Source organism: Ceratotherium simum, chromosome 27 (genome assembly GCF_057802395.1).
Source record: "Ceratotherium simum simum isolate JZ-2026a chromosome 27, ASM5780239v1, whole genome shotgun sequence".
NCBI classification, from domain to species: domain Eukaryota; kingdom Metazoa; phylum Chordata; class Mammalia; order Perissodactyla; family Rhinocerotidae; genus Ceratotherium; species Ceratotherium simum.
The window spans coordinates 16,584,666-16,601,320 of NC_141926.1; the positions used below are offsets into that span (position 1 = coordinate 16,584,666).

Sequence of the window (16,655 nt, forward strand, 5' to 3'; positions counted from 1 at the left end):
GGAAGGCAATAAAGTCGCTTTATAAGTATTCTTCCCTGAGACAGACCTGTCAAATTTAGACATTGGATTATTAAACAGTGAGCAAGAGAAGTACAGATTTTCCAACCTCATGACTAGTAAATTCCTTTGAAAATGGATCAAAGTATTAGTCATCAAAAGAGTAAACAGCAAGTCAGATGGTCCTGCCAACATTGTATAATGTAAGAGACACGATAAAAGCTATAAGAACTATAGTTAAATGTAGGCAATATAACTATTTTAGACTTTTACCAATGATTATATACTTGTTATATAAACATCCTTAAATGTAAGATTGTTCAGTATGATTGCATGTATATTTATTCCACAATGACAATTTGTCAATGTATTAATCTGATATACATCTTGAACCGGAATCATCTATAAAGAAATAATGATAAATCCTAAAAAGAAACTACCGGTCCCAAATCAAATTATGTTTAAAAGTTAAAATGTCTGTAAAAAACAAAACTGTTGGCAGGAAACATTGGCTACATGTCCACTTTTATTCATAAAAGTAATTCCTGTACAAAGAATAGTATTCTTAAGTAAAACAAAACACAATTTTTAAATTCTAACATTAATCTCACAAATTCAAATTAGGTGAACTTGGAGTAACAAAGTCAAAGCCCGTCTTGTCATCTGAACTTTAATATGATAAACTGCATCTGCTGCTATGCAGAATTGATTACTTTCAGCATTTATATAAAAACAGCTCTTACACGGTTTTGTCTGTGAGGTTGGTTTTTTTGTTTTTTGTTTTGTTTTGTAAAAAGCTGTATATCAGGATATCAGGGAAACCCAACAGGATATGCCACTTGTGAAATTCCATAAAAGCCGCAAGGCAGCCAAGAGCTTATGGCTTTTAAGGACAGGTGCCTGTATGTTACTTCCCTGTCCCCAGCTCCTCACAACAACGATTACAACTATTTAGGACAAACTAAGCTCATAAAAATTCTGCAAAGAGGCACAAGGAGCCTTCCAGTTAAACACAGTCTGGCAGTTTGATCCCATCCGGTCGGGAGGGATATAGGCGTTAATGTCCTTTGCCATCCCCACCAAAAGTCAAAGGCGGACCCTGCGAGACGCAGGGCCAGGCAGGCGAGGGAAGATTCCACTTTAGCATGAAAGGCGGGTGCCGGGCTACCTACAGACACCCTGGTCCCGAGCGGCTCCCAAGCGCTCGGGGGCTGCCACACCTTGGCCGGCTCCTACAACCCCCGCAGCTCCCCAGCACCCGACCGCCCCCCGCGCAGCGACCGCGCGCGGCAGCGAGGAGCGCCGGCACGCTGCACGCATGCGCCCCGCCTGCGCCCGCGTCCCCGGGAGCGCCAGGCGCGGGGGTCCCGGCGTCGTGAGCGCTGCGGCGCCGGGCAGGTCGCCCACCCGCGGCTGCCGGCGCTGCCTTTCGGTCTCGGGGAGTGATTCTGACCCCAGCGCGAGTCGGTCGACTCGCCCTTCAAGTGGGGATCTAGCAGCCCCGCCAGGTGCCGTTTTGGCGCTGAGATGGGCTTTTTTTTTTTTTTTTTTCTTTTTTTTAAAACACCTGTTATCTTTTGAAGAAAAAAAGCATCAATCCGCATTCTCTTGGGCTTTCCCTGATGTTGCCACAGCTGGGAGAATTGGAAGAATGATGCTACCTGGGACCTGGGTGGCGCCTTCGTAATCCAGAGTGTCTTTCGATTTTAACTAGGGAATTACCGAAATGGAGGCTTAATTTTTTTCCCCCGGGAGCTTTTGGCATTTCGGATTTCGTAAATCTGTTCTCTCCTGCTCCTCCCCGCAAATATGTAAATAAATATGTGTATATTACATTTTTATTAGAAAAGATGGCCATTATAGAAAATATAGAAATAACTGGATGTAAAGCTCACTCATAATCTTGCGCCCAAGAAGACGCTATTAAATTTTGGTTTTACGTGTTATATTCTAGTATATTATTTTTGCATATACATATATGTGGTCTTTTTTAAACAAGTCATACTGTACGTGCTGCTTTGTATGTGCCTTCTCTCATTAAATAATAGATTGTAAACATTCCATGACATTAAATATTTTCCCACAACGTTATCGAAGACTGCATTGTATTTGGTTGTCCAAGTGTACTGTAATTGATTTCAGCAATTCATTGTTTTGGTCATGAAGTCACACATTTTTCAGTTGTTTTGTTTTGTTTTTCATCAACAAAACTACTGGGAACATCCATTATTATCTCTTCAGGTTAGATTTCTACAAGTGGATATTCACTCTTAAGTCCTGCATTTGTCTTGCGAAATTGCACTTGTCAAAGGTTGAGACATGAAAATCGCAGTGCTTCTAAAATTTCCTTTTCCCTAGATTTTTACCAACACTGATTATCATTTTGCCAATTTAATAGATGAAAAATCTACATCGTTTTATGTTATCTTCATTGGACTTTTAGTGTGGGCTAATATTTTATATTTTGTGTACTGGTCAATTATATTTCTTTTGCTGTAAATTGCCTATTTATGCCTTAACTTATTTGTACTCACATGGGCAGCCTTAAAATATTTATTTGTAAGAATTTTTGTAACAGGAAGCATATTAACTCCTATTTAATGTTGCAGATATTTCACAAGTTTATCTGCTTTTTCTGACATAGGAAAATAAACCACTTTTGAATTTAATGTACAGTGCTTAAGTTCATCAATCATTTTCTTTACGGTTTTCTGTCTTTGGAGCATTGAATGGAAAGGCTTCCCCTACTCCTAGGATAATTTTAAAATGTATTATATAACCTTGCAATATTTTTTTGTTTTAAAAAATCTTGTTGTGAAATAGATATGTAACATTCATCCCATTTACCTTACTATAAAATATTTACCTTGTACAAAAAAGTAAAAAGAATAAAACAATGAACAGTCATAATCTTACCACTCAGTTTAAGAAACAAAACTTTACCAGTGCAGTTGAAATTTACTTGTATACTTTTACTTGTATAGTTGAAATTTACTTATGTACTTTTTACAATCCTGTTCTTTGGCAGTATTAACCCCTACTCTGAAGTATGTATTATTCTCATATATTTCTTTGTACTTTTATGACATACGTGTGTATGCCTATGCAACATCTTGTGGCTTCATTTTTAACATTCAGTCATCAGCAATTCATTTTAGAGTGCTGCCTGAAGTAAGTACTTAAATTATTTTCTCAAAAGGTAACCAGTTGTTCCAATGATATTTACTGGATAATCCATATTCTTCAGAGGTTTGAGATGCCACTTTTATCAGAGCCTGAATGTGGGTTTCTGGATTAGCCATTCTATTTCAGTTTATTCCTGAACAACACTGTTAGAATTGTTATGAATATCTCACATTTTAAAGTCTAGTAGAACAAATCATTGTTATGCTCACTTTTCACAATAGTTTTCCCTATTCTTTCAGGTAAGCTTTTGAGATTGTTTTGTGAGATCTAAAAACAAAATCTTACTGAGAAGTCAATTGGGAGTACATTAGGTTTACATACTTAGTTTTTGAGATTTGACACCTTTCAAATATTGTGATTTCCCATCCTCTCCCTAGTTGTGACTCCGATTAAATTTTTGTAGCCTTTTTCCTCTAGGTACTGCACCTATGTATTGTTTTAATTTTTAAATATTTTGGACTTGATAATTATCTTTAGGCTTTTAATTTAGAACTCCTTTATTATTTTATAACTTCAAAATAGATGTTACAATTTGATTGGACAAATTCCTCTCAGCATTATTTACCAAAAATTTCCTTTTGATTCTCTCTTTATTCTTCCAGATAAACTTTTAGATTATTGCTTCAAATTTCATTAAGACTTTGGTTTACATTAAAGTTATGGGTATTTTAATATCCCTAATACTAATAGCTAATATGTATTAAATGCTTACCAGGCCTTGTGCAAAACCCTTTTCAAGGACTATCTCATTTCTCTTTACAGAAATCCTTTGTGATAGATACACTATTATCTCACTTCACAGATGGTAAAACTGAGGATCAGAGAGGTTAAATAACATGTCCAAATTTGCACATTTAGTAATTAAAGGAGCTGGGCTAGAAACTGAGATAGCATGAACTAACAAGCACAGTCTCGTGTCATTTTCCCATTTTTTCATTTTTCTGTCCAGAAACGTGGAGAGATATCTCACGATATTGCTACTTGGAATAGCATCTTTTTTCCATTATATTTTCTAACTTATTGTTAGTCATATCAATACCTTTATTGTATTGAATATTTGTTAATATTTGTTAATATCTGACTACATTACTAAACTACTTTACTCTTTTGGATATTTCTGCTATCAATCCTCAGGTGCTTTGAAGTAGACAATCACTATCTGCAAATGATAATCCAGTCACCTTCTTCCCAATACTTATACCACTTATTTGTTTTTTGTATATTTTTGTATTAGTGAGAACTACAGAGCAGTCAAGAGTGATAGTAACTGAATGCTGTTTTTCCCTGAATTTATTGTTAATACTTATAATCATTATTTATTCAATAACTGTTTAACTACCCACTCTGGAACAGATGAAAGTGGATCTGATCTTCATTGAGTTTTGATTCTGGTTGGAGAGGAAGACATTTGACAACTATTGAGCCTATTATTTATTTTCAATTTTGATGAGTAGAGCAATCCATGAGAATGTACACACAGAACCTGACCAAGCTGAACTTAGTAAGACTGGGGTGTTTTAGAAAGAGGGAATGGCAAAGTGCCTTTTGTTTCGTAGGGAAAGTTTTCTTTTATTTTGATTTCTTTTTATATTAAAATCGTGAAATTTTTATGTGGTTCTGAAGTCAAGTCTACAGAACAAGCTCTGTTCAGAGAAGTCTACCTTCCCTCTCTGTCCTTTTCATCCTATTCCTTCCATTTTTATAAGGTAATCTTTTATTTTTAGTTAGTTTCTCTTTTATTCTTCCATTTTGAATATAAGCAAATATAAATACATACACACACATGCATATATACACATACTCACTTCAAATATACAATTTGTGGATATAATCCCTTTTATTCCCCTTTCTTAGACTAACGATAGTATTCTATACACACTTACTGCACCTTTCACTTAAGAATATATTGTGAAGTTCACTCCACAGCAGTATATAGATATATTCCTCATTTCCTTTCACAGCTACACAGTATTCCATTGTGTGGGTGTACCATATTTTTTCAACTGTTCTCCTATCGATAGATATTTGTGTTGTTCCAGTCTTTTAATATTAGAAATAGTGCTGCTATGAACAGGCTTGTGCATTCATTTTTTCAACATTTTTTCCAGTATATTTCTAACATTGCTTTTTAAATAGACTTATGGAGGAACTATGGTTGAAGATGGAGGAAGTTTTGTGGTCAAGTGTGATAGTCAACATATTTAACAACCAATATGGCATCCAGTTGGAACAGACGCTGGTCTAGGGCTGGAACAGGGTTTTGGAAGCTTCCTGATGATCCAGCAATTAACACATTAGCCACAGAATCACGGGGAGGTCAGAGAAGTCCTAGGAGGTGGCAAGGGCTGTGGAGGAACGCTTGGGAGGGCTGAAGAAGGCCACTATGTACCAACTGGTATAGGAATGTTTTACTATTTTAACAATCATGCAGCTAACCAGTTCACACTAATTGAATATCAGCCCCATTTATATGTTTGCTGTTGGAGAGATAAGGAGTATTATTTGATAATTTTCTTGCCCTGGGGAATTGGAGGGAAGATCATCTGCTGAAGTTGAGGAGGAAGGTAGGAAGGTCAGAGTTTTGAAGAAGTGTTGAAATAATTGTTGGGAGTCCTAGAAAATTAGAGAAAAATAGTAGTTGTTGGGCTATACTGACGACACAACTGAGATTTGGGATCATGAATTCTTAGTGGTCCAAAACTTCTCTTGACTAAATTATTTGTTTTCCAGCTAGTACTAAGCTTTTCTCTGGTAAAGAAGCTGAAAACAAATAATTGGCTTTGTGTAGTATTTGGTTTCCCCAGACGGAGGGCTGAAGGAGCAGAGGAACAAGAAACTTCAAGGTATTGGTAAGAGAGTGATTGATATGAAGGATCATGAAATCTAAGCTGAATGATGAAGGAAGTAAAGAGAGAAGAGTCCTTAGACTTAGGGAGAAAATTTAAGGGCTAATGCAAGGTCCAGATTAGTTTAAGAATGGTCATGGTGGAAACGGTTAAACAAAGAATTTGGAAAGAGGAATTGTGGCTCAAGGGTGGGGCGAAGTTAGAGGCAGAGAAGTTTTATGTAGTAATATCCAGGTGTGACTGTGGTGTAGTAAGTGAAGTGGAATAGAGGAAAAGGACGTGGGGATGAAGATTTTTGTAACTGAGAGGCCAGGATAGTGGATAAATATTCCCCATGGACCTTTTTAGGACTTAAGAAAGATCACCCAGGATGATATTAGGATTTAGGGTGGAGAGGCCAAGTGCCAAAGAGAATTTAGAGAATAAAAGGGAGTGAGCAGGAGGCTCAGATGTCAAGAGGTGTAGACTTGACAGGAGCCTGCAAAGAGCAATTTCTTGTTTTAAGGAAAGTGGGAACAAAGAAGACCCTGTCCCTAACCCAAGACCCTGAGCTACATGGAGTTTTGGACAATAAATAGTCTTTATGTGAGAGGATTGCTGTGGAACCGTTGTCATTAGCCAAATTGTGAGAAAATATTGAGGGTGGACATTGGCTAATTATGGAGCTTCAGTTCCAGAGGACATGTTGGAAGGAAGGGCTTAGAAGGGCAGGTGGGAATAGAGGTTAGACTGGCAAGGAAGGACGCAGTTATATGGAGATGACGGTGTAGTGGAGAAGTGTTTCTCATTTACATATATCTGTATCTTTACTGTCTTCATGAAGTCACCTTTACTGTTACAGGGTTTCCTCCCGGACTACGTAAATACATTGTTCATCAGTTTGAGATTTAGTGGTGCTATGAGTTTTTGTCTTTTTCAATGTTTTCATAGATATTTTCCTATGAGTTTGGGAAAGGCTGCTAGCAGGTGCTATTTTGAACTGGAAATTCATCTATATATTCTGCTAGTATTTTTATAGTTACATTTGTTTTCTTTTAGATATCCAATTCATTCATTCATTTACACCACCATAGACATAGCCTGATAGATATTTTCGCGTATAGTGTCCAGTAAGACTTTAACTTATTTTCTAAATTACTGTGAAACATAATCTACCCTCTTTCATACCCTCCCACTGGTATGAAAAGCACCGTTATCATAATAATCTATCTAGATTTGATTCTTGACTTCCTATTAATTTTTTATTGACCTATCTATTTATCTTCTATATGAACTATTGTGTCTTTATAATCCATATTAGTCTTTATAGGGCAATTTATCCCTTTAGTCTTTGCAAGTTCCTAGGCATTTTCAATATATTTATACTTTCAGATAAACTCCGGCATGGCTTCGTCAGGATTTGGGGAAAATTCCTATGGGGCATTTATTGGAATTAATTTAAATGTATAGGCTATTTAGTGTTGAATTTATATATTTACAATGTGCATTTTTCTTGCCCCAAACTGGTTTTTCTCTCCATTTTTCAAAGTTTGCTTATGATACCCAATAACATTTTATAAGTTTTGAAAAATATATGCCCTGCACATCTCTTATTATTCCTATTTTATTTTTAATTGCTATTTTCAATATGAGATTTTGATCTTTCCATTGATTCATTTGTTAATTCATATAGTCAGTAATTTTTTGGTTGCAAAGGTATTTATTGATCATCTCTAATGGGCTAGGCATTTTTCTAGCTGCTGGGGAAATGCAGTGAACAAGACAGATGTGATTCTTTCCTCCATGAAGTTTATAATCCATTAGAGGAGACAGAAAACACCCGTAGCAGTTGTGGTGAGTATGGGCTGATACATAGTCAAATTATTCTTATTGCACATTTATTTTGTCATGTTAGTGAACTATCTTATTTGCTTAGTTCACTCTCTTGGATTATCCCAGTTGAAAAACAAATGCTCTCCTGGCATATGTATGCAGAGCCCCAGCTCTCTGAGTTAGACCTGTTGGCCAGTATGTCCCCCAGTGAGGACAAGTTCATTGTGAATGACAAAGTGGCTTTAGAAGAACTGAAGATTGTATTGAAAAGAGGCCTATGGAGTTGAGATCTTCCAAAGTTTACTTTGCTGTGAATATAAACCTAGAACTGTCAGCTGGATCTATGGTACTCTGTTTTCAGTTTGTAGAATATACAAAGATATTACGTGTAGAAGGAAAAATCATAAGGGTACTCTGCTTTATTTTCAGGTAACATTTTCTCTGGCTTGTCCTTCCCTTTTAAATATCCTGAAGTTCTACCTGAAATTACTGTCGGATACGTTACCAAAATTCTCTGCCTGACCTTACATCTAGTTTTTGGTATGAATAAAAATGGCCTGTCTGTGCTTTTTATGAACATAAGGAAGTAACATTTTCTCATCAGGTCAGAGGCCTTAAGCGATCCCAGCAGACCCTACTGAACACAGATTTGATGTACTTGCACAGCAATTGTTGTGGGGGAGTCTGTTTACTGAATGCTACAGAATGGGTTAGAGAACATGCCTCTGAATATGCCAGCAGGGATCCCACACCTTCCACCTCCAAAGAAAGCACAGCACAACCCACAAATTCCATTCTTACCTGGCTGTGGATCTACAGCCATCGTATCTTCAACACACATATAAGAAAGGATATTGTCGAGCTAGCAAAGGAGCTTTCTGTCTCTCTGTTTAGCATGCCTGGGAATCCTGGTGTCATTTGTGTGGAAGGCCCACAGAGCACATGTCAACAATTCTGGTTATGGTTTGCTTTTTTATTTTCTTTCCTATCTCTGTACTATGCTAGCCTGTTTAGTACTAACTGAGGTTGAAGTAGATGGGGAAGCACATTCAGTCCTCTGACCAAAGGTGATTTCCCCATTGTAAAGGCAACAATGGAGTGGGAGTCAGTGCCTTCCAGTTCTAAGACTGTTATTGTGGAGCTGTGTCAGTTGCTTAGTCATTTCCAGATCTAGGGTCTTCATCAGACAGGTGGTTGGTAAGATATACGTTACGTTTATTTATAGAGCCACTGAACTAGATGATTTCTAAGATACAGTGTGATTCTGAAATATGACTCTTTGTCCTAACTTGTAATGTTTTAAGTTATGTACACTATAAAATGTTACCTTTCTAGAAGTCTTGTGGTTGACTCAAAGTCCTGTACAGAGGGACACCCCAAGCTTCACAAATCTAGAGTCTCATTTTTTTCTGAAATTGACTGACTGTTTAAGAAAGTCAGCCATTTCCCCTCGTCTAAACTTCTGATAAGGGAAAGTGAGAACAAGAATAGGTGAGTTCCGAAATGGATTAAGAATTGGAAATACTGGGTAATAAAAAGGTATTTGCATGAAATACAAATAGATTTCTTTTCTATTCATGTTGGTTGGTGGATTAAATGACAATTTTTTGTGTGTGTGTGAGGAAGATCAGCCCTGAGCTAATGTCCGATGCCAATCTTCCTCTTTTTTTGTTGAGGAAGATTGGCCCTGGGCTAACATCCGTGCCTATCTTCCTCTACTGTATACGGGACACCACCACAGCATGGCTTGCCAAACAGTGCGTCGGTGCGTGCCAGGATTCCGAACCCGTGAACCCCGGCTGCCACAGTGGAGCGCGCACCCTTAACCGCTTGCGCCACCCAGCTGGCCCAACAAATTATTTTTTTTAAAGCTTCAGTACATAGTTGTGTATCCTAGTTGTTAGTTTAGTTCTCTATGTAAGCAGCCAGCAGCCACAGTATGACAACTGACAGACGGGTGATGTGGTTCCATGACTGGGAAATGCACCGAGGCATGTCCGTGAGAGCGCTGAATCTTAACCACTAGACCACTAGGGCTGGCTCAACAAACTGTTTTTTTTTTTACTTTTTTTTTATTGATGTCATAATAATTTATAACATTGTGAACCTTTAGTTGTACGTTATTGTTTGTCAGTCACTGTATAAATGCATCCCTTCACCGCTTGTGCCCACCCCCCAATCCCCTTCCCCTTGCTAACCACCAAACTGTTTTCTCTGTCTGTGTGTTAGTTTATCTTCCACATATGAGTGAAATCATGTGGTGTTTTTAACAAACTATTTTTAATACTTATGGACATACCTTAATTAAAGATGTCTATTCTGAACATTTATTTTCAGACTTAGAAAAATAACCTGGGAGAAAATTTTAATTCATCATCAAGAAGACATTCCTTTTGGTGGCACTCATGATGACATGGAAGAACAAAGAAAATTTTCAATTTTTGAGGAAAAATATTTGATGTGAATGGACTCAGAGGAAGTCATGTGAATTTTGGCCAGATGTTTCCTTTTTTAAATGCCATAGGACGTGGTGATGTTTTTCAAATGCTTTTTGGTGTGGAGGGTTAGTAACCAAATAAAGTAGAATGATGAAATATATTTTGAAGTACTGGATGTCTGATTTCCCCTCTGAGAAACTTTTTGGCTTAGGTAAGACTATTTTAACATCAGATTTCTTTTGTAAGACAGAAGACACATGCACTCTTTTCTTAGGGAAGAAAAACTATAATTTGATGTATAACTCTTAACCTATTAAAACAAAAGATTACAAAATCGTCAATGGGAAAGGCAGAGTTTCAAATCTTGACCTAAAAAGTATTTCTTCACATAAAACATTTACATTTTGACAAAAATTAAATGTTATTTTTAATGTTATTCTGTCCAGAAACCTTCTCTGCCTTTCTATCACCTACTATAGTGCTACAAAAAATTCTTTTCTGAATTCTGAAGCCTTGTATAAACTAATTAAAACAAATTTGTGAGTATCCACTCTGGTAGACACTGTTTAGTGTACTGTGGCTTAAGATAGTCTCACCTTCAAAAGATAGATAGTAATGCTGAAAAAGACAAGCACAAGGAACTGTTATGTAACTGAGACTATCCATTTTCAAATGCTCAAACCAGTTACAAAATGGCGTTCTAGGAAAATCAGAGAGAGATCTATGTGGTCTGGAGTAGTTTGAGGCTCTACATCAAGAGGCATAGATCTATGTTCTGAAATATGGGCAATGTCAAAGAAATAGAAAAAAATAAAATCATGAGATATTTTGAAGTGAGAATAGGCAGAATTTAGGAACCAATTAGTCAACAGGGACATAGATTATCACCCTGGTCTTTTCCTGCAAATTGTTTTTCCCTGATAAATCTGTAGGGAAGTCAGACCAGTATCTTGACTGTTCTTTCCAAAGGCCATGCTAATCTTTAACTGGCTGCTGTCCCTTTCTAGTCCCTCTTTGTTCTTCCTTTCATTCTGCTCTTCCTAATTTTGTCCAAATTTGGGGCTGAAGTTGTCATCCATGAAGATTTTCTGATTACTTCAGCAAGTTAATCTACCCCTCCTGTAGTTTTTTTGATACATGACACCCAAGTTATCACTGAATTGCATGATATCTAGTATTGTTTCCTAGGTGGTAAGCTGTTTTCCAACTATATTGCATAACTCTTAAGAATGAGGACACTGATTTAGGTAACTGATGATGTAAGAGATTTTATACAAACAACTCAAATATTTATTGATTTTATTTTTAATTAAAAGTATATGAATATATTCTCCTTGTATGAAATAAAATGTATTCATGAATCTAACAGGAAGCCAGTTGAATAAAGGAGAAATAGTTTGCAGAGCCTCAGTGCCACGGAGTTGAGTATAAAAGGGTGTGTGTTGTGGACATGAGAGACAATAACCAGCAATATGTGGTTATGTTTCTCTAGTGTGATTCTGAGAAGCAAAATCACTTAAGTTACAAGATCTGTACATGTCAAATTTTAATAGAGACTGCCACATTACCCTCTTTTCTAAAAACTATTTATAACACTTTTGATACGAAAAAAACAGCAGGGGGAGCCAGCCCAGATGGCCTAGCCATTAAAGTTCTGTGCGCTCTGTGTGGCCTAGCCCAGTTCCTGGTGTGGAACCACACCACTCACTATCAGTAGCCATGCTGTGCGTGGCTCACATAGAAGAACTAACAACAAAAATATACAATTATGTACTGGGGATTTGGGGAGGGGGAAAAAAAACAAGAGAGAGGAAAATTGGCAACAGATGTTAGCTCAGAGCCAACTTTCTCAGCAAAAAAAAATCACAAAAAACAAAAAACCTCCACAAAGAATACAACTAGTACAGCAAGACATTAAGGAATGCTTAAAAAAAAACAAAAAACAAACAAGTGTGTGGGGGGATTTAGAGAGAATATTGCCTAGAGAACTATTTCTCAGATTTTAACAAGAGCTGGGAATCTTGTTAAAATGCAGAATCTGATTCAATAGTTCCAAGGTGGGCCTTACAGTCTGCATTTCTAACGAACGTCTAGGTGATGCTGATGATTGCATTTTACAAGGTCTAACATTTTCCTATCTTCCCACATCCACTACCATGCGTGAAAATGCCCCTCTGACGGCACTTGTCAATTTCCTACCCGCTAAACAGGGAAAAAAATCTTGCTTCCGGAAAGCGCGGAAGGCAGGATTTGGCGCCAAGGCTCCAATGCCTGGCTTCCCATTGGCTAGGAATGACGTCACCCAGACGGGCGTGGCTCTAATTGTGACGTCTCAGGCGGCGGTTGGTCAGGGACGCGGCGGGAGGCGGGAGCGGACGTGGGGCACCAGGAGGGCCGGGTGGGTGGCGGAAGGGGAGGGCCGGGGGAAGTCGTTCCAGTGGGCTCTCTTCCGGCGCTAGGGGCCGGAAGTTGTGGCCCGGCCGTGTCAACGGGTGCTGCGGGCTGAGAGTGAGGCTGAGACCGCGACCATGGGCGGGAAGAACAAGCAGCGGACCAAGGGGAACCTGAGGGTGAGTGCGGGGTGGCCCGGCCGACCGGGGAGTCCTGGCCTCGCAGCGGCTGGCTCCGCCCCGCGCGTGCGGCCGGAGGACGTGTGGAGCGCGGCTGTGGGGAGGCATGTGTTTGCGTGTCGAGGGTGACCTCTCCTGTGTGTGCGTCCCCGCGGGCGGGGTGGGTTATGTCTGAGCAGATTGGGGAGTTGTGCGAGGAAAGGTGTTCCATGCCAGAGCTGTCCCCACCCGAGCACACCCCCCACAATTTTCATTAAGAAATGGTCCAGTGTCAGCTTCAGCTGGAAGGTTACCTCGCCAGGGTAGCGGGGGTGGCATTGGGAACAAGGGAAGTGGGTGGGAAGCAGTTCAAGTGAGCCTGGTGTGCAAGCAATCTCGGATCATGTCGCTCCTTTGCTCAGAAACCGACTGTGGCTCCCCACATCCCTCGGGGTCGAGTCCACAGCCCTTAGGATGGTGTACGTGGTGTGTGGTCTGCCCCTCGCCGCTTTCCATCTCCCGCCCCATCTTCATCTCCTTCCTCCTAGCTGCCTCCGTCCAGCCTCACTAGCCTCGGCACTGAGCCTTGACCTTGCCTGGCATGCTCCCCGACGCTCTTTTATTAGGTGGCTCCAAATTTTGCTAGAGACACCTCAGTGAGGTCTCCCATGATCACCCTGTTTTAAGTTGTAGCTCTCCCACACACCCTGTTCTCCTTTCCTGCTTTATTTTACTCCATTGCACGTTGTATGTAATTGACCCTCACCTCATTTACTGTCTTGCTTCACTGGGATATAAGTATTAGGAAGGCAGGTGTTCTTATCTGCTGCTTTTATCCTTGGAGCCTAGAACAAGGACTGGCACATAGTAGAAGCTCACTGAATATTTGTTTAAAGAAAACCCAAAAATAGATTAAGTCTATACGATTAGGGATGTTACAGTGATTTTTTTTATGGTAGTAGGTTTGTTATGGCACATTCCAATTTTATGAGACTGTAGAAGCTCACTGAATATTTGTTTAAAGAAAACCCAAAAATAGATTAAGTCTATACGATTAGGGATGTTACAGTGATTTTTTTTATGGTAGTAGGTTTGTTATGGCACATTCCAATTTTATGAGACTGTCTTTTTTCCTGTTTCTGATGCAGTTCTAGTGATTTCACTACCACATTTTCTTAGATCTGTCACTTAATCTGTTTTGGAATATAATATCAACAATAATAATAGTACTTACCTTGTGCCAGTACTGTGCTAAGTGCTTTACTTGCATTCTCATGTAATCCTGTATTTTTTTTACTTAAAAAATTTTCTCAGTTTTGAAATATTCCAAATATGAGGAAAAGTTGCAAGAATATTAGAGTGACAACCCATATATTTTTTACCCAGATTCACCAATTGTTAATATTTGGTCACATTTGCTTTCTCTCTTTATATATATGTATTTTGCTGAACCATATGAGAATTCTTGTGGAAATCATGACACTTAACTCCTAAATACTTCGGCATGTATACTCTAAAAACAATGCCATTTTTCTACATAACCGTGAGCAATTAGAACACACAGAAAATTTAACTTCAGTATAATTTTCCTATCTAATAATATATATTATTGTATTCAGATTTCTATAGTCATCTCAATAATGTTCTCTATAACTTTTATTTTAGACATAGCATTTTAAAAAACATCTGAAATCCAATCAAGGATCACTCATTCCACTTAGTTATCATTTAGATCTAGACAGTTTCCCAGTGCGTTTTCTTTGTGGGCAGGTTCTTTTATGCCGTGGACAAGTTGGAAGAGTCTAGGCCAATTGTTTTTGCTTAATTTAGATTTGTCTAATTGTTCCTTACGATTAGATTCACGTTAAACAGTTTTTGACAGGAATGCTTCGTAAATGATGTATTTTTCTCAGTACGTCACACCACAGGGCACATGAGGCCTGTTTGTCCCATTATTGGTGGGATTTGTTTAATCACTTGGTTAAGGTGATGTCCATTGTAAAGGTATCTCTTTCCATTGGCTATTAACAAATAATATGTGGAGTGGTAGTTTGAGGCTGAGAATAACCTGTTCTCTCACAAACTTTCACTTAATGGTTTTAGCATGCTTTGATGATTCTTGCTGGAATCAGTTATTATTGTGGTGGTTTAAAAACTTATGTTTAATCTTAACAACAGCCCAAGTAATCATTTAATTACTGTTGTCTCATTTTAAAGATGATGGTACTGAGGCTTAGAGAAATTAACTTGCTCATTTTTAATTAAAAATTAATACGCTCATGTAGCCAGGAAGTTGCAGAGTTGGGATTTGAGCTTCATAGTGGCAATCATTCATTCATTCAACAGAAGAGTTTGAATACTGAATGCCATGTATTCGAAGATGATAGACGAATGTCTCCTATTCTTGAACTATTAGTTTGATGATAGAGATATATAAGTAAGCAGTTAATTATGTATTAAAGAATTATGATACAGGTATGAGTAGAAAGAAAGTGGGAGAATAGAGAAGAATGGTGATTGACCTGAGGGAGGCAAATGTTGAAAATATGAGTGTGTTTTGAAGGATGAGGAGTTTGTCAGGCAGTGAAAAGGAAGGAAAGGTTTTCGGGCCGAGAGAAAAGATTATGCAAAGACCAAATTGTAAAAGGGCGTAGCATGTTCAGGGAACCTTGAATTCAATTGGGGAGAGGAACATAAATGGCGGCAGCAAAATTGGGAGAGGGGAGGAGTAAGTGGGACAAGGGAATAAAGAGTGGTAGGAGATAACACTGGGAAGGGTTAAGGCCAGTGGGTGCAAGATCTTGTACGTCTTCCTGAGTTTGGTCTTTAGCGTGTACACTCAGGATTGCCACCTCAAATACCTGGAGAAGCCAGGCACAAAAGAATGAAGTAGGTGTGGTATAAGAAAATTAACTGCTAGAAATAGAATCAAAGTTCTTAATTTTTCAACTGTGGGTATAAGCATCTAGCATACAGTAGAGGAAGTAACAAGAAACAGTAACTATATATTAAATACAAAATAGACATTGAAAAAATACAATTCGTATGTTTAAAAAATAATTTGTTACTTTTAAATTGGAAACTAGAAATCTGATACCTTTTCTTCTGCATCTAGTTAGTTACTACTGTCGGCTCTGGTATTTCAGGTCAGTTCAGAGTTCAGCCTTGACTCTTTTAGCTTTTAGCAATAATTAGTTTTTTTTAATGCTATTTCATTATTTCGTTTCATAATACAACTGTTTACAGATGAGATTATAGGTAAAATTCTGATGTCCTGCCACCATATTTAGTTTTCAGAATTGTAATTCACTAAGTACTTTTGTAGCTCTTTATTCATGTACTGACATTGAGAGAGGGGAACTGAATAATGTTAGTTCATTTTAATAAAGTTTTAAAATAGAGGGACCGTTTTTGAAATTAGTCTTAAATGCTACTGTTTTGAAAAAAAATTTAATTCAGGCCATTATTTTCATTTCTGGTCACTCATTTCAGTTAAGAAAGTAGTCCAGATTATTTCTTCTTTTTCTTTTTATAAATTTTCCTTTCTTCTTCTTCTTCTTTTTTTTTTTTTTTTGCTGAGGAAGATTTGCCATGAGCTAACATCTGCTGCCAATCTCCCTCTTTTTTTGCTTGAGGAAGATTAGCCCTGAGCTAACATCTGTGCCAGTCTTCCTCTACTTTGTATGTGGGTCGCCATCACAGCATGGCTGACGAGTGGTGTAGGTCTGTGCCTGGGATCCAAACCCACAAACCTGGGCCCCCCAAGCAGAGTGCACTGAACTTAACCACTATGCCACAGGGCCAGACCCCAGATTATTTCTTGACAA

At 38.3% G+C, this 16,655-nt stretch overlaps 1 protein-coding gene and 1 pseudogene across 2 annotated transcripts in view; both read left to right on the forward strand.

Moving 5' to 3' along the window:
• Positions 1 to 7,993: 7,993 nt before the first annotated feature.
• LOC101392089 (RWD domain-containing protein 2B-like) lies at positions 7,994 to 10,481 on the forward strand (annotated as a pseudogene).
• Positions 10,482 to 12,742: 2,261 nt separating this feature from the next.
• The window catches only part of LTN1 (listerin E3 ubiquitin protein ligase 1), a 54,150-nt gene continuing 50,237 nt past the window's right edge, over positions 12,743 to 16,655 (forward strand). For both annotated transcript variants that reach the window (XM_004429530.3, XM_087418185.1), the window contains exon 1: positions 12,743 to 12,849. In XM_004429530.3, the coding sequence (XP_004429587.1) occupies positions 12,808 to 12,849 (42 nt within the window). In that variant the 5' untranslated portion in view covers positions 12,743 to 12,807. The remainder of the gene's footprint in view (positions 12,850 to 16,655) is intronic.